Source organism: Apodemus sylvaticus, chromosome 5 (assembly GCF_947179515.1).
Source record: "Apodemus sylvaticus chromosome 5, mApoSyl1.1, whole genome shotgun sequence".
Taxonomy (NCBI): Eukaryota; Metazoa; Chordata; class Mammalia; order Rodentia; family Muridae; genus Apodemus; species Apodemus sylvaticus.
In genome coordinates this window covers 86,102,972-86,120,908 of record NC_067476.1, presented here as the reverse complement: position 1 = coordinate 86,120,908, position 17,937 = coordinate 86,102,972, and the positions used below count along the sequence as shown (strand labels likewise).

The 17,937-nt window shown below is 46.0% G+C and overlaps 1 protein-coding gene across 1 annotated transcript in view; it reads left to right on the top strand.

Moving 5' to 3' along the window:
• Kiaa1549l (KIAA1549 like) overlaps positions 1–17,937 on the top strand; it is a 273,258-nt gene that overhangs the window by 145,523 nt on the left and 109,798 nt on the right. Inside the window, exons 2-4 of the mRNA XM_052181380.1 lie at positions 10,226–10,570; positions 13,129–13,764; positions 16,069–16,184. Of these exons, the coding sequence (XP_052037340.1) occupies positions 10,226–10,570; positions 13,129–13,764; positions 16,069–16,184 (1,097 nt within the window). The remainder of the gene's footprint in view (positions 1–10,225; positions 10,571–13,128; positions 13,765–16,068; positions 16,185–17,937) is intronic.

Here is a 17,937-nt window from a genome sequence, read left to right as displayed (position 1 = left end):
ACACACACACACACAAATAAATGAATGTTTCAGAAACCCACGTGTGCCAGAGAGATTCTGATGATCCCTGTCAATGAGTGTCTTTAACTGTTTGTGACAGCCCTCACAGCAGAGAAAGATAAAACGAGTCCCTAAGGTCAATGGCAGGTACAAGCACTTAGCCAACATGCCTCTTGAAGGCTCTAGTCATCCAATTTCATATTCAACTCAAGATCACATCTTCATCCTCAGAGATAAGCTCTTTGTCCGCAGCTTTTTGACAACACTGATACTTCAGGGTCCCGGGCTTTGACACTCATAGAGTGTCATCTGAGTACAGCGCGGGATCTCAGGGCAGGCAGACAGGGACAGTGCTCTTTCCTATATACAAGTTAAGATCTCCACCAAGATCATCTCGTAGAACGTATCCTCTATTTGAATGTGCATTTAGGGGCCTGGAGAGATGGCAGTTAAAGACACTTGCTGCTCTTGCAGAGGGCCTAAGGTGGGTTCCCAACACCCACCCACATGGCAGCCCACAGCAACCTGTAACTCCATTTCCAGGGGCTTTGATACCCTCTTCTTGCTTCCTCAGACTTCCCCTTACCGCATGCAGTGGTGTACATGAATACATCCAAGCAAAACACTCATACATATATACGATAAAATACTAAATCCTTTAAATTTAATTGATTTATGAAAACATATAGCGAGTTGTGCTCACTAACCAGATGTTATGATGCACAGATACATTGCATAATTTTAAAACTAGGTTGAACACATCTCCTAAATATTTACGGTAAAACAAACGAAGCCCATTCTTTTAGTTTTTGTGAAATGTACAACACATTGTCGTTAGCTCTGGCCAGTGTACTAGGCAGCAGTACATCAGAGCATTCTGCTTCTGTCTAACCTTAACTTAGTACCACTCACAGACCAACCCCTCTCCATCCCTTCCTAATCTCCTGGCCGCTTGTACTCCCCATTCTAGTCTGCACTTGCTTTTGTTTGTTTAATTATTGTGTGATATGGCAGGGGATTCATGCATGGCGTGGCGTGCATGTATGGAGGTCAGAGAGCAAATTCTGGGAATTGGTTCTCTCCTTCCATCATGTGGCTTCCAGGGAACTAACAAAGCCTTCAGGCAGTGAGTACCTTAGCCCACTGAGCCATTCTGGTGGTCTGGATAAGAATGGCCCCAGAGGCTCATATATTTGAATACTCTGTCCCTAGTTGGTATAACTATTTGGGAAGGATTAGGAGACATGGCCTTGTTGGTAGAGGTGTGCTTCTGGGGGTGGGCTTTGAGGCTTCACACTCCCACATTATTCCCACCCCACCCCCCACCCCCGGTTAGCTATCCTTGTCCTGTGCCTGCATATTAAGGTATAAGTGCTTAAATACTGTTGCAGTGCCATGCCTGCCTGCCTGCTTCCCTGCCTTGATGCTCATATACTCTAATCAACGGGTTGAAACTGTAAGTCCTGAATAATCTCTTCTTCTGTAAATTGCCTGGTCACAGTGTCTCATCAATAGAAAAGTACCTAAGACAGGCATCCTGCCATCCCCCGAGTCAGTTTCTTTCTTTTTTTTTTTTTATTAGATATATTTTTTATTTATATTTCAAATGATTTCCCCTTTTCTGGCCCCCCACTCCCCGAAAGTCCCATAAGCTCTCTTCCCTCCCCCTGTTCTCCCATTCACGCCTTCCCACTTCCTGTTCTGGTATTGCCCTATACTGCTACACTGAGTCTTTCCAGCACCAGGGGCCACTCCCTCCTTCTTCTTGGACATCATTTGATTATGGATTATGTTTTGGGTATTCCAATTTTCTAGGTTAATATCCACTTATTAGTGAGTGTATACCACGATTGATCTTTTGAGACTGGGTTACCTCACTTAGTATGATGTTCTCCAGCTCCATCCATTTGTCTAATAATTTCATGAATTCATTGTTTCTAATGGCTGAATAGTACTCCATTGTGTACATATACCACATTTTTTTGCATCCATTCTTCCGTTGAGTGATACTTGGGTTCTTTCCAGCTTCTGGCTATTATAAATAGGGCTGCTATGAACATAGTGGAGCACGTATCCTTATTATCTGCTGGGGAATCCTCTGGGTATATGCCCAGGAGTGGTATAGCAGGATCCTCCGGAAGTAACATACCCACTTTTCTGAGGAACCACCAGACTGATTTCCAAAGTGGTTGTACCAATTTACAACCCCACCAGCAGTGGAGGAGTGTTCCTCTTTCTCCACATCCTTGCCAACACCTGCTGTCAACTGAATTTTTAATCTTAGCCATTCTGATTGGTGTAAAGTAAAATCTCAGGGTTCTTTTGACTTGCATTTCCCTAATGACTAATGAAGTTGAGCATTTTTTAAGATGCTTCTTAGCCATCCAAAGTTCTTCAGGTGAAAATTCTTTGTTTAGCTCTGCACCCCATTTTTAATAGGGTTATTTGGTTTTCTGGGCTCTAACTTCTTGAGTTCTTTGTATATATTGGATATTAGCCCTCTATCTGATGTAGGGGTGGTGAAGATCTTTTCCCAATTTGTTGGTTGCCAATTTGTCCTTTTGATGATGCCCCTTGCCTTACAGAAACGTTGTAATTTTATGAGGTCCCATTTGTCAATTCTTGATCTTAGAGCATAAGCTATTGGTGTTCTGTTCAGGAACTTCCCCCCTGTACCAATGTCCTCAAGGGTCTTCCCCAGTTTCTTTTCTATTAGCTTCAGAGTGTCTGGCTTTATGTGGAGGTCCTTGATCCATTTGGAGTTGAGCTTAGTACAAGGAGATAAGGATGGATCAATTCACATTTTTCTGCATGCTGATCTCCAGTTGAACCAGCACCATTTGTTGAAAAGGCTATCTTTTTTCCACTGGATGTTTTCAGCTCCTTTGTCGAGGATCAAGTAGCCATAGGTGTGTGGGTACATTTCTGGATCTTCAATCCTATTCCATTGATCCGCCTGTTTGTCATTGTACCGATACCATGCAGTTTTTAACACTATTGCTCTGTAGTATTGCCTGAGGTCAGGGATACTGATTCCCCCAGAATTTCTTTTGTTGTTGAGGTTAGTTTTAGCTATCCTGGGTTTTTTGTTATTCCAGATGAATTTAAGAATTGCTCTTTCTGTATATTGAACCAACCCTGCATTCCCGGGATAAAGCCTACTTGATCATGGTGGATGATTGTTTTGATGTGTTCTTGGTTTCGGTTGGCAAGAATTTTATTGAGTATTTTTGCATCGATGTTCATAAGGGAAATTGGTCTGAAGTTCTCTTTCTTTGTTGGATCTTTGTGTGGCTTTGGTATCAGTGTAATTGTGGCTTCATAGAAGGAATTGGGTAGTGTTCCTTTCTGTTTCTATTTTGTGGAATAGTTTGAAGAGTATTGGTGTTAACTCTTCTTTGAAGGTCTGATAGAATTCTGCACTGAAACCATCTGGTCCTGTGCTTTTTTTGGTTGGAAGACTTTCTATGACTCCTTCTATTTCTTTAGGCATTATGGGACTGTTTAGATGGTCTAGTTGGTCCTGATTTAATTTTGGTATTTGGTATCTGTCAAGGAAATTGTCCATTTCCTCCAGATTCTCCAGTTGTGTTGAGTACAGGCTCTTGTAGTAGGATCTGATGATTTTTTGGATTTCCTCAGTTTCCGTTGTTATATCTACCTTTTCATTTCTAAGTTTGTTAATTTGGATACTTTCTCTGTGCCCTTTGGTCAGTCTGGCTAAGGGTTTATCTATCTTGTTGATTTTCTCAAAGAACCAGCTCCTGGTTTTGTTGATTTTTTGTATGGTTCTCTTTGTTTCTACTTGATTGATTTCGGCCCTGTTGTTGGATAGTTGGGTTCAGACACTGCCATATTGCCTAGATTTCTGTTAGTAGCATTCCTACATTTGCCTTTTGCCATCTTGTTATTTCTGGCGTTAGTTGGTCTTGTCTTTGGCTGGGGTTTGAGCCTCCTGTGAGGCTGTAAGGCTATTTCCGCAATACTGGATGGCTGGGTTTACCCTGTCGCATATTGCTGATGTGCTGCCCTCCTCTTGGGTGTGCCTTGCCCCAGATTGTCTCTGTGAACCAGGTGATGCCCGTTTGCTTCTTCAGGGAGTGCTGATGGTGTATGCTACGGGGACCTTTTCCGAGTGCTGATCACTATGCTGGGCAGTCGATCCCCCAACCCGGGTTGGTGCACACTCGGCTAGCCTAGCTGCTCAGGCCCTGAGTCCAGGCAAAAGCCTGGCAGGCTTAGGACTGAGCAATATTCTTCTCGGGCTATGTCTGCTAACTGGTTCTGTCAGGTAGCCATGATGGCGGCGCGCACACCCCCTGCAAGTGCCGGGACAGTCTGCTGGGCTAACAACCTCCTGGCTGGGTTGGCACACAGATGGCCCACCAAACAGCCCAGGGCCTGAGTGCAGGCCAATGCCTGTCAGGCTTAGACCCCTGCGATGTTGGCCTCGGGCTATCTGCGTACCTGGGGCTGTCAGATCCCTCTGGCGTCTGAGAACCAAGATGGCAGAGAGCCTCTTGTAACTGACTGGCGGGAGGCAGAATTCTAATGTGGCTTCAGTGAGGTGAAAAGCACTGTAACTCCGCTGCCGTTTGCAGCCCGACTGGCCAGCGATGGTCAGTGGTAGTGGGCACAGGGCCTACCTGGACCCTGTCACCTTGGTTCCACTGGTGGTGGCCCTTCCACTGGACGAGCTGCTGCTGCCGCCGCCAATCCCCCCTACCCCTGTCAGTTTCTTAACGTGACACTCAAATGTGTCCTGGTGGAGCAGTACAAAGAACAGTGGCTGAATCCTAACTCAGTTTTAAAATTTTAATTTAATGTTTTATTTTTGAATCACCATGCACAATAATAGGTTCCTTTTGACACCTTCATACACACTAAGTCTGTCTAGTCCTCTTCTCCCTGCTGTACCCCTCTGTCCCCAGTGTTCTCCTTTCGACCCCCATGTCACACAGTTTCTATTATCCTCCCACCTCCCTTACCTAAAGCTTCTCCCATGGCCCCTTTCTAGTTTCATGGTCTCCATCCACCTTCACGCACATACATGTAGACTTAGACATGCAGAAGCTAGTATCTGTGTAGGGGAGAGGACACGTGGTATTTGTGTTACCTGGGCTACCTCTCTCAGACTATTTCCTAGTTCTGCATGTTTCCCTGTGCATTTCGTTTCTCTTTACAGTTGAGTAATTGTTATCTATTCTCTGCTAATGGACACCTAAGCTGATTCAGTGTCCCTGCTATTGTGAATAGAACAGTAACTGACATGGCTGGACAGGTGCCTCAGTGGTGAGATCTGTACGTGGATCGTATGGTAGCTCTATTCTTTATTTTTTGATAAATGTCCATACTGGTTTATATAGTGGCTTTACCTATCTACATTTCACCAACAGTGAATAAAGGTTTCTATTTCCTTACATCCTTGTTGCTTGTTATTCTGCCTGTGGTGAGACGGAACCTCTAAGTAGTTTTAATTTACCTGATGGTTGGATGTTGGACGTTATAATAATTATTTGTTGGATACTTGTATTTCTTCTTTTTAGACGACTTTAGCTCATTGGCACATCTATTGATTGGTGGATTCCTGTTTGTGGTGTTTAATTTCAGTGCTTCATAGATTCTAAATGCACTGTCCACGTGCAGCAGATCGTGATCTAGACTGAAGCATAGCCAGCTTGCTCTCCTCTGTACGGTGTTTGTCCACTTGGCTGATACTTTCCTTTGCTGTGTAGAGCTTTTCCATCTCATGTAATAATGTTTGCCAATTCTTGAACTATTTCCAGTTGTACTTTGAGTTCTAGACTGGAAGTTCCTGCATATATATAGTTAATTCCATTGTTCTTTTTTGAGATTTATTGTTATCATCATCATTATCATCATCATCATCATTATTATTACTGCTACTACTACTATTATTATTATTTGGGTTTTTTTTTTCAAGACAGGGTTTCACTGATTTTAGCCTTTGGCTGTCCTAGAACTAACTCTGTAAACCAGGCTGGTCTTGAACTAACAAAGATCCACTTGCCTCTGACTTCTAAGTGCTGGAATTTAAGGTGTGTTCTACTACCACCTGGCTATTTTCATTTTATTAAAATCTGTCTCTCATATGTGTGTGCATGCATGCATGCATACACACACACACACACACACAGGATCACATGTAACTACCGAGAACTCTTAGAACTAGGCTCTGTTCTTCTGTGTAATAGGCAACTGAATGCTTGTTTCTTACTTACGGTCTATAACTTACATACAGCTGTGAATTTCAATGTGTGAAATACCTTTTGGTTTAAGAATGACAGAATTTTTACCACAGGCTGAGATTTTGTCTTGCTATCTTGAAGTTCTTCAGGCTCATGGTGAACTTCAGTCAGCTCCTCCTACATAGAAAGTAAATTATTTTAAAAGGGAGTTCCCCCACGATCACCTCTGCATAAGGAAGTTTTGAACACAGATAAGCCTTATGTTTATGCCTACTCTGTGTCTTCATTTACCAATAATTTCAGTGAGTTGATGTGCCTCTGATACACTATTCGCTACAGTTCTTCACCCCAGTCATCTTTTAAGTGGGTATCACTTGCTGATCGATGAATATGGCTTCTCCCTCAGTTTTATGTCATTGATAGTTTTTTTTTTTTTTAAGTTAGTACATTCTGAAGCCAGCAGTGCTGGAGAAATATCCAACACATATTCCAAGGGTTGAATACTCAAAAGTCAGTTGAATTAAAATACCCAACATTTGGAGACAGCAAGATGACATAAAAAGAGGTTGCAACCAAACCAGATGGCTCAAGCTAGATTCTCAGGACCCGCAGAGTAGGACAGAAAACAATGCCCAAAAGTTATATTTTGACCTCTACGTGCCTGTGCGTACACATTGTTGATTTAAGTTGTCAGGCTTGGTACCCCATGCCTTCATCTGCTGAGACATGTCACTGGCCCAGAGAGTGAGCGCTATCTTCCTTCAGCATTAAGTGTCTCAGCCAGAAGCCATATTTGTTTTTGTTTGTAACTCGTTCCTGGGAGTTCATCACGTGGTACCCAGCCAATCATTGTGGTATTTTAAGAAGTTCATTCACAAGGCTTCATGACGTTATGTGCTCAGAAGGCAGAGGTAATATTAATGTGTGTCCCTCCAGAGCACAGCAGATGGCACCTCTTAAAGTCATTCATAGTTTATTTCCATCCCCATTGGGATTTGTGTGTGAGAGTAAAGGCTCCCCTGGGAAACTCTGGATTCTAGCCAGAAAACCTGGGGTTTTTCATCAGCCTCCTCCAGGTGTGGTCAGCGAACCCCATGTTTCTTCCTAGCACTTGCAGCATGTCTGTGAGAGAACATCTTGCTAAAAGCAAACGCTGCTTGGCCTAAGCAACCTTCTGTGTCACAGATGAATTTGTTTTGACTCTGGAATCGAACCAACAGTTGAATCTGTTTTAATAAAAACACACAGGGATCCTATCACCTGACATCCAAATCATTAAAAAAAGAAAGATTCTAAAACATAACTGTAAAATAGCAAACTGTAAAACTATCTTAGATGGATGTTCTGTTCAATCGCGTGCATCACAGCATGGTTAGATGCGAATACTCCACAGACTGTGTGGGGGATGACACGGATGGGGTGGGGGGGAGGGTGAAAGCCATGCTATTTGCTTTCCGTGTGAAACTGCAGCTGCCCTCGAGAAGTCATGTGTGGTAACACTGGAGCACAATTTCCACTGTAAACCACGAAGCAGGTCCCAAGAAGAGAGGGGACCTCAGTACAGTGCTATATAGACACTGGGGCCACATGTCTCCTGCTCCGGCTGTCTGTTGAAGGTGGCTTTGCCTAGCTGAGGCTGTAGGGAAGGAACGTGGGGTTCTGCAGATAGAGACCCAAGAGTTTGGATATGGCTATAAGGACCCAGTCAGCCTTTTGACGATGCCTTACTGCAAAGACATTGGTCTCCTTTCAAAATATAACAATCTCATTGAGGATGTTGGCAGTGTGGCTTTAAACCTGACAAACCTTTAAAACGACTTGAAGTTAATTTCTTATATCTCAATCCAAACTATGGGAAAAAGCTAAAACCAAGAATACAGGGCCAGAAAGATAACTCAGAGATTAAGAGAATGTGTTACTCTGTCAGAGGACCAATGTTCGATTCCTAGTACCCACATTGTGGCTCAGAACCATCTGAAACTCCAGTTCCAGGGAATCTGACACCTTCTTCTATGGGTACCAGATAGGCATATGGTATGCACAGATACATGCAGACAAAATACCCATACATATAAAATAAAAATAATTAAAAATTTTTATTAAGAAAAAAGGGGAAACACCATCTACCCTTCCTTTTCCAAGCTATACAAGGGGAAACTGGAAAAGCCACTTCAGAAGACAATTGCAGCTCAGCTTCTGTCATGGAGAGGCTGTTGTGTATTCACAAAGCTTTCCTATTATAAGACTTTCTCCAGTGGTTCCGTTTTCTCAGTTGGCAGAATCCCTGAGAAAGCAACTGGAGATACCGCTTAGCCCTGGGAGGAAGGACCCCTCATACTGACCTGCTTTTGTGCTCTTCCATCAGGGGGTGACCCTCTGTGGTCCACAGCTCCTCCTACATTAAATGAGCAAGCCCAGGCTGTAATCAGAGCTTGTTTGTTTCATGATTTTCTGCACAGACAGCCAATCCCTCCACCTCCGTGAGTTTATTTACTCTCCCCACAATAGCTGGGTAGAGTAGTTTGGCTGTGTGTGTTACCCTTACATATGCAATCAAGGCCAGAAACACATGCCCAACTCTGGGTGGCTGATGACATATATCCACCAGACCTTCTGAATTCCTAATAAACGGAGTCTATCAAATGGCTCTAATGTTTTCACAGAGTGTAGAAATCTGTTCAAGTATCAATTCCTCTCATTTAAAACGCTTAAAGCATTAGAGCCCGAGGAGACCTCTCGGTTGGTAAAGTCCTTGCCCCTGAAACAAGAGGAACTCATTGAGTTTGCTCTCCAGAGGCCAGTAAAAAGCTAAGCACACTGGTGCATGCTTGTAATCCCAGCATGGGAGATGTGGAGACAGGAGAATTGATCTCTGGGGCTTTCTGCCTAGTTTGCCCAGTTTACTTGGCAAGTTCTAGGTCCCAGTGAGAGATCTTGTCTCAAAGAACTGTGGATGGCTCTAGAGAAACAAATGGCACCCAAGGGTGGTGTCCGGCCTCCACATGCATGGATACCCTTACACACTCACATGCATGGATACTTTTACACACACACACACACACACACACACACACGATGGAGGGGTAGTAAGAGGAGATGTATTAGCTAAGAACAGTTAGCTGCTTCTTATGCCATCAACCCAGGGGAGCCAGGAAGGGATGGTCATAGAGCAGGCCCTGGGCCATCCCAGACTTCCATCATCCAAGCCCTCCTTTCCTGCTGAATGTCAATCACTCCTACCCGTCAATCCCTCCTCACCTCCCTGCTGGGCATCACACATTGTAAAGACAGTTCTGGTCTCAGCAGGTGCTTCTGGTGACACCAGGCCTTTTGAGAGGTGTCTCTTGTCCTAGGTGGAATATGAATAATTTTTCTTTTGGAAATAACCTAATGTGAAAGAAATCCCTTCTGCTCCTTGACACAGCATGAATAAAGAACCAGGAATCCTTTTAAATCCAAGAGAAATACATTCTATTGAAACCATTTATCCTTGAGATATTTCCTTGAATATATTTTTCACATTCGTGGAGAACAGTCCTTCTGTGCATCACGGGTTCTTGGGTCATTTCTATTTTGTTATCATTTGCTAGCTGCAGACAGCCACATCTTTCTGATTTTTGTATGCTTTAAGCCTCGTAAGTGATAGAAAACAATTTAAATACATGAGTGTCTCCCATAATATTGTTTAAAAATCCCTTCATCAACCAGGCGTGGTGCAGCATGCATTACCCCCGGCTGTGGGAGGGAGAAGCAGGTGAATATCTGTGAATTAAATAGTGAGACCCTGTCTCAAAAAATTCCTTCTTCAAAGATTAATTTTTATAGCGCTGCCCCGTGGAGTTTCTGTAACACACTGTACTTACTTTGTTCCTTGTTGGAATGTTTCACGGAGGTTCTGTGATGAGTGGATGGACCATGGCCAGGCAGAGCCTGTCTTGCCTGTGCCTTGTCTCCAGCTCCTGCCCACTGCAGCCGTGTCCTGATCCCATGTCTCATGTGGATGCTTTCTTTCGCAGGGACAGACAATCTCCAGATACATGTCACTCCGACCTCAGAGTCCTTTCCCCTTGGGAAATTGTTACCAATTTCACCAACATGGCCTTTCTTGGAAGTCAAGTCGTCCTCAGCAGCAGACAGAAGCAAGCATGTGCTGGGACAGCCTTCTGACAACACAACCTTGTTGCAGCTATCCCAGACATCTCTACCCAAGGCACACCGTAGGACCAGGGCTCATGTGGACTTCTCTTCATCCCTTTACCAAGGAAGTGGACATAGCGCCTCCCTGGATCTTGCCAAGGACCCCACTGAGACTCTGGTCCAAACAAGGCCTGAAGGGGGAAGAGAAGCAGCGAACGTGTCAGGTTTGCCTCGCACTAGCATGCTTCCCACATTCCCTACAGTCCCATCAGCCACCTGGGGTGCTGTCTCCCCACCACAGCCCCTGGTAGGGATGCCTTCCCTTCCAGAGCATCCGCTGAGGTCAGACAGCTTTCTTCTCCCTCCACCATCTTCATCTTCATTGGTCCCCGATTCACTGCATTCCATCACCCCTCCTAAGCCAGCAGAGCGTCCCACCAAAGTGCCTTTGTTTTCCCAAGTGACACCAGCTGACTCCTCTCCAGATCAGAGCCCAGTTAATGTCCTAAGCCCATTTTTTCATAAAGCAAACCTCTTTCCATCCAGAAAAGCCCATACTTTCACAGGTACTCCTCACGTAGACTTTCCTACATCCTCCACAAAGCAGTACTCTGAGCTGTCCCCATCAGAGAGTCCTGGCTCAAAAGCTTCCCACACTCCTGGGGTTCTGAACTCCAGGGCAGAACTGGACCGCCTGTCTCTCCCTTCCCTAGCCCCTGGAGGCCTTCCAAGTGGGACCTCCTCATGGTCCGTGTTGGAAGAGGCTCTGAGTCCAGTCCACACGATGGGGCCTGTTTATCTGCACAAGGCAGCAGCAAGCTATGAGGCCTGGGCCCCTCGTTTCCAGACTGCAGAGTCAGTGATGGCCAGCAAAGAGTTAGCCCCTGTCCCTCCTACAAATAGTTTTGCCAACTGGCCACATTTGTCAGAAGTGTCAGAGAATTCCAGAAAGCTTACCCTCTTCCCAGAAAACAAACCTTCCTCTTTGGCGCCTCCTCCTCAGCCTCTCACTACATTCAGTCAGGGGCAAATGGTCCATTCTGAGGCAGCTCCTGGATCACCACTGAAGGGGACAGGCGCCCCTCTCTCCCTGCTTACTGTCCTCCAGCCCAATAAAGATCATGCCTCTCCAGCCCCTGCACCGGAGGTACCCACGTCCCAGGAAGATGACCATGACGAGTACCTTCCTGATGCAGCCACACACCGCCTCTCAAGCAAAATTCCTAATCTTCCTCCTACAATTTGGACATTTCCTCAGCAAAAGGAGGACAGGGCAGCAGCCATTTTCTGGACAAATGAAAAGGCAAATAGGACAGTTTCTCTGTGGGCTCTTCCAACTAAAGAGGCTGCCGGCCGTCATGCAGTGAATGGATCCTCCTCTGAGTTTAACACAGGCCGTATCTCACCTCTCATCATGACAGCACTAAGAACAGACCTCTCTCCTCCAGGGTCACCTCCATCGTCCTCGCTCACCACACAAGCCCCTTCTCCCGGCTCTTTCAGCACCAAGCTGGAGACTCTCACAGCTGTCACGAGCCAGTCAGAGCCGCCAGCTTCAGCTTCCAAACAGGTGACAGTGCTTTCCTCCTCCACCGACATCCATGGTCTCCCAACAATGGGAGGCGTGAGAAAGCCAGCAGCCACAGATGTTTTCTGGAGCTTTCTTTCAGCTGTAACTGCATCCCTCACCACACAATCGGGGAGATCTGGCTCGCAGCAGCAAACGAATCACGATGTAAACACTCATACTATTAACTCCGCACATTGGGAACCTCATCCAGCTTTGCTGGCTCTTCCCAGTGGTACAACTTCAGCTGCCAATGCATTACAGTCTCAGAATTTCAAAGAGATTTCTGGACAGTTGGTGGCTGCAGACAGTTTTCACTTCCAGGATCCTGTCCTCAGTCCCAGTAGCAGTCAGCCTCTCCAGCCGTCAGAAGAGGCCTTGGTTGAAAGACACATAGACCTCGGGCTCACAGACAAGCATGCCGGAGACTTTGACAAAGGAACGGCTCATTACTCCACATTCACAAGTCAACAGCCTATGTCACGGCTGTCTGTCCGGCCAGCCCTTCCTTTTTGGCCAACCTGGCCAAGTTTAGCTTCTGCAGCTAGTTTGCACCAAATGCTTTCAGACGGAACAGACACAGGTTCACAGATTTCCAGTGACATCTATCTATCACCAGGGAAAAATGGCTCCCCACAATTCCAGAGTGTCCTGGAATATCACTCATCTACAGCCTCACCTTCCGTATTATCAACCGGTGCCTTTTCCAGGACCCCTTCCAAAGTGCTGCGAACCTCTCGGCGCCCCAAGAAATGGACAGGTGCAGCCACTAACACAGGTAGTTTGTTTCCTGGTACCCAGAAAACAGGTATGAACGCTTTTTCGGCCAGAGCATCTTCAAGCTTCACACAGATGCCCAGCTTTGCCCTGAAGCGACTGCCTCCGCTCGCTGCTCCCCCTCGTTCAGTAGTGAGGCACGGCTCCAGTCAGGCATGCCGCCGATCCACCCTGCTGCCTACCTGATTTTTTTTTTTGAAAGTGTTCAAAATGTATGTCCTTGTAATCAACAACCATGGCTTTGCTGTAAGCGGCATTCTCATTATGGCTAATTGACTTAATGAACCTAAAGCTGTTTCCCTGAGTTCTCCCCTCTGCAAGCCTGGGGTGCAGAGACTTCTCACACTAGCAAGCTCATAAGTGACATTCCCTCATCATCAAGACAGTGGCATGTGCATCCCGGTCCAATGACAAACTTTTCCTTTTCTCTCTTTGCAGTGGAAACCTCAGTGTCCTCCAAGGGAGAACTATCAGCAACTACAGCAGCAGCAGCAGCCGCCGCCACCACCACCACCACCACCACATTGTTTCTGAGGAAATCCAGTCCAGCGCCATTGTCTGCAGCCCTTACTGCTAAGGGCACTGGCGGCAGCAGCAGCAGCTTAGCCAAGAGCAGTCTGACCACTACTCTAGCTAAAAATGTCACCAACAAGGCAGCATCAGGCCCAAAGGTGACAGCAGGGACAATCCACACAACCTTCCCATTCACACCAACCTACATGCTTGCCCGGACAGCACACAGCATGAGCACACACCCAGCCATGCAGGGGGCCACAGGCTCTGCGTCAGGCCTGTTGTCCACCACACACCTCCCCAAGAAGCCACAAGCCATGCACACTGGCCTCCCTAATCCTACAAGGCCAGACACAGCCAGAGCATCCACGTCCCGCCCACTGACAGTCACAGCTGCACTGACGTCCATTACAGCATCAGTAAAGGCCACGAGGCTGCCATCTTTGCAGACGGGAAACACAGATGCTGCTTTTCCAGCTGTGTCTACTGCAATGGTCACAACTGGCAGAATGGCATCCAACTTGGACTGTCAGATGTCCCACAAGTTCCTAGTGAAGACAGGTGAGAGGTCACTGCCTTATTGTTCTGAGGATCAAGGAGCAGTCCTGACTTCAGAGGTGTGATAGAAAGAATTCTCTTAGATCAGTGCTTGTCAGTCAAATGCACTCTTGCCCGCCCCACTTCCAAGAGGCTTTGGCCTTGTCTGGTAACATCATACTTGCCACACTTGGGGAGAGGAGTATTACTTGGAACGTGTAGGTACCTAGAGTTATGTTTAACGTTCCCCAGTGCTCAGTCTGCACAGTAATGACTGTCTGCAGCTGGAGACAACACTCAGTTGCTAAAGTGCTTAATACAAGAAACCGAGTTAACCTCTTTGAAGCTGTGTCTTTAAAAAGCTGGGTATAATAGTTTATAACCCCAGAGCTGGGGGAGAGGAGAAACAGGCAGCCCCCCCCCCCGGCTGTTTCTGATTGACCTCCCAGTCAATCTAGCCTACAGTGAGCTGCAGTGAGAGACCCTGTCTCAAAAATACAAGGTGAATAGTACCTGAGGAGTAACCTGGACTCGTCCTCTGGTTTCCACGTGCAAGGACATACGTAGCCACACAACTGAAGACATACATGCACCTGCACTCAGTTAAGTGTGTGTATGTGCATGCACACTCACATGCACACACACACACATATGAGGTGGGAAGACAGAAACAGACTAATCCATATGTCAAAGTTGAGAAACCTCGACTCTTAGTAAGTTCCAGAGACGGGAAACCTTGAATCACATGGATTCTAGTCCCAGCGTTGGTTCTGACGTCAGTGGTGCCCGGGAAAACCCCACAGACTCCGTGGGTCAGGGAATGCCAGAAGAACACAGAGTGTTTTGTCTGTGGAGTACACCAGGGATGTCTCGCATGAATAAACAATGTGATTCATTTAACACAAAACCTTGGGAAGTGCCGCACCACCCAGAAAGGTTTTCCTAACCATCAGATGCCAAGCCGACCATTGAGACACGCAGAAAGAAGCTAGAATTTTTTTTGATGCCAGGTGATTTCCTTGGGGCAGGTGATACTGGAGCCATGAGCAAAGTGGGGTTGCCCTCTCCGTTGCCCCACTTCCCAGTTGCAGCAAGTCTAGCCTGCACAGCGTGCTTCCGATAGTGTAGCCGTGGTTTCTATAAAAAGCATTAGACAAATTATTTGAAAGAGCACGCCAGTGCTGAGTGCTCACGTCCCGCCTCCCTGCTAACCCCACAAAGAAAGGAAATTATATCTGGAGACATATCTTGTTCTAAAATGGGAGATCGTGAAACTAGGCACAGCAGAAAATACAGTATCTCTTTCTGTTTCTCAAAATTATGCCATCTGGGTTTTTATCCCCCACTCCCTCTCCAGATCCATACCTTCTCCCAATCCCGCTCTCTTCAGAAACACCTTCTCGGCCCCTCTTCCCTGCCCTGGCCCTAGCCTCAGCCGACCATGGTGACCAGACACCAGTTCTGTCTGCTCTCACTCCTGAATATCCCTTCTTGCTACCCATCCCCCCACTAGCATCTGCCTAGTGCCTGCTGCCACCATCATTTACTTGAATTTCAGCAACACTATACACATATTTGTCTTCATACCCTTCTTCTTCAATCTATTTACCAGTCTGTAGTTGAAAGAATCTTCTAGAATGCATTGCTTTGTTTTAAATCCCTTATTTTCCGTCTCCCTTAGAACCAACTAAACACGCACACCAACAAAATTCACCTCCTTCCCCCGTTGCTTTTCCTCTTGGCACTCCTGGACCTGGGAGTATGTGGAGAGGGGTCACAGTCTCCCCCCACCCTAGCCTAGCTGACTGTTGCTGCCCTTGAGTATGCACTGGGAACACCAATTCCCATGGAAACCTTCCTGTATCCTAGCCTTTTCCAAAAGCCCTGACACAACTGTGTTGTCCTTCTAATACTGACTATTAAATTCTGTCACTGACACCATTTGTATCCGCATCTGTGAAGTGGACCTGTCCCTTCTGGATTCAGGGTTGATTAGAGCTGTAGAATCCAGCTCAGGGACCATCTCTAAGTAACATTGTCAACGGATGCTATTACAGAAATGTGGTTGCACGCTGAGGACCAGGCATACAGAGGCTGGTCCTCAAGGTTAGAGGCAGCATGGGTTAGAAATGAGCTGTCATCAGCACACAGGCTCTTTGGCATTAGAATGCCATATATGGCTTGGGCCTTAATTAGGATAGTCACTTCTCCTAGCCTGTCACCTGATTGGTGGACTTTTGCTTATTCAGCTATACTCTGGGTTTGATAGACATAGAGGCTGGAGTGGGGCTGCTTGTTTATCATCCTTGCTTCTGTTTCACCCCACAGTTTTCTTCCTATCTCAGAGGAGAATACAGAGCAGCGAGTCCTTGAAGCTTGGTGTAACCAAAGGGCTCACGCAGGCATTGCGGAAGGCTTTCCACCAGAACGACGTCTCCGCTCACGTAAGCTCCTTGCTTTCTAGATGCAGTTCGGTTCATGAAAATCTTGGGCCCAGAGTAGGAGTAGATGTTTTCCTCCTTTGTAGATGCCACACCCACACTTGCCAAAAGTGGAATCTTTTGTCATTTTGACTGGTAGCTAACATCTTGTGGCTGGAGGAGAAGGTCATTTCAAGATGAAAACTTGAGACTAATTACCTTATATTACTTTGGTATTTTAAAACAATCCCATTGTTACATCATTTGAGGACTATTTATTATGCTCTAGAAGGTATCCATCACTGTTTTGCTTTTGTTCTCTCTTTATCGTCTGAACAATTATAAATACTGTTTATTTCTGGACATGTAACAGGTGTAATAAAGTTTGGTAGACATTGCATGCTTATAATCCCAGATCACAAGAGGCTGAGACAGGGCAATGGACCCAAGTTCGTGGCCACCTTGGGCTATAGACTAAGACTATGTCTCAAAAGTTCAACCCAGAAACCATTACTATTACTAACAACAAAAGCCCAAATTACTCAGATCTGTAAGAAGAGTTCCGCTCTGTTCGGTGTGCCAGCAGCGGGCAGGGAAGTAAACATTTTCCCCTCCAGACCCTTCCTGCCAAGCACTGCCTAATAACTGCTGGCTGGTTTCAGTGGCACAGCCAAGTTCCAGAGGCATTGTTTTTCAGTCTCTTGGGTTCATCCCAAGTAAATGCAGCCGGCAGTCAGCGAGTCCCCTTTGTATCACTTAAACACATCATCTGGCTTCCTCTTTCGATGGTCTGGGTGACAGCTGCATTCAAGCTAGGGGTGCCACCCCACCCATCACACAGAGGACCAGATGAGGCTCTGGCACATGCTCTATTGGTCATTGTCAGTCTCTCTTTTACAACTCTAAAAAAAGAAATTGAGAGGAAAAAGGAAGGGAGAGAAGGAGGGCGAAGCGCTCCTCACTGGGTGATCCCTGCGCTGGAGACATCAACCTTTTTAGTCCAAAAGTTGAACATGTAACTATTCCTCTTCATATGCCTGGTATGGTTTCCACTGGACCGCAGTCATTTTCCAATGACCTCTGTAGCTTTGGCCCTTTCTGCACATGATTACAGACCACTGCAACAGCCACTAGTCCTTAAAAATACTTAGTGCATTTTATAAACTTAGGACATTTCTTTTGATACTTCTATTGATAGTAGCACAATGCAATTAATACAATGCAATTAATTAGTAAATCAAGATCATTTGCCACGAGTAAACAGTGGTGGCACAAATAGCCTGCTAAGTTCCAGTGAGCTGCTGCCGCCTCACAAGACCAGGAGACAGAGCTTGGCATACCTCTGTTCGGTTACTGGCTGATTTTGTTGTTGTTGTTGTTCTTGTTCATTTTTAAAGACATGTAAGGGTTATAAATGTATTAAAAGCAAACAGTCCCTGGACCAAGGCTTGTGCTTTGAAATAATTAGAAGAGCTGGAATGTTCCCAGCTTGCTCACTGGATGGGTTGTGGGCCTTTGAGGCTGTGTTCATGTGTCATCTTGAAGCTCCTGGTTAGTCATTTTTAGAAAAGAGCCAGTGGAGAACATAGGTTGGAAGGACCAAATTGCACTTGCCATGTGGCAAAATCAGTTTTCTTGGCTTCTTTGAAAGATATTTGCAACCTGGGGCCTCATGCATGTTAGGGAAATGGTTTTCCCCTAGCCTGTCTCCACAGTCCTACACGGCACTGATGCAGCTGCAGGGATTGGGGAAGCATCAAAGGTTAAAATAGCTTCA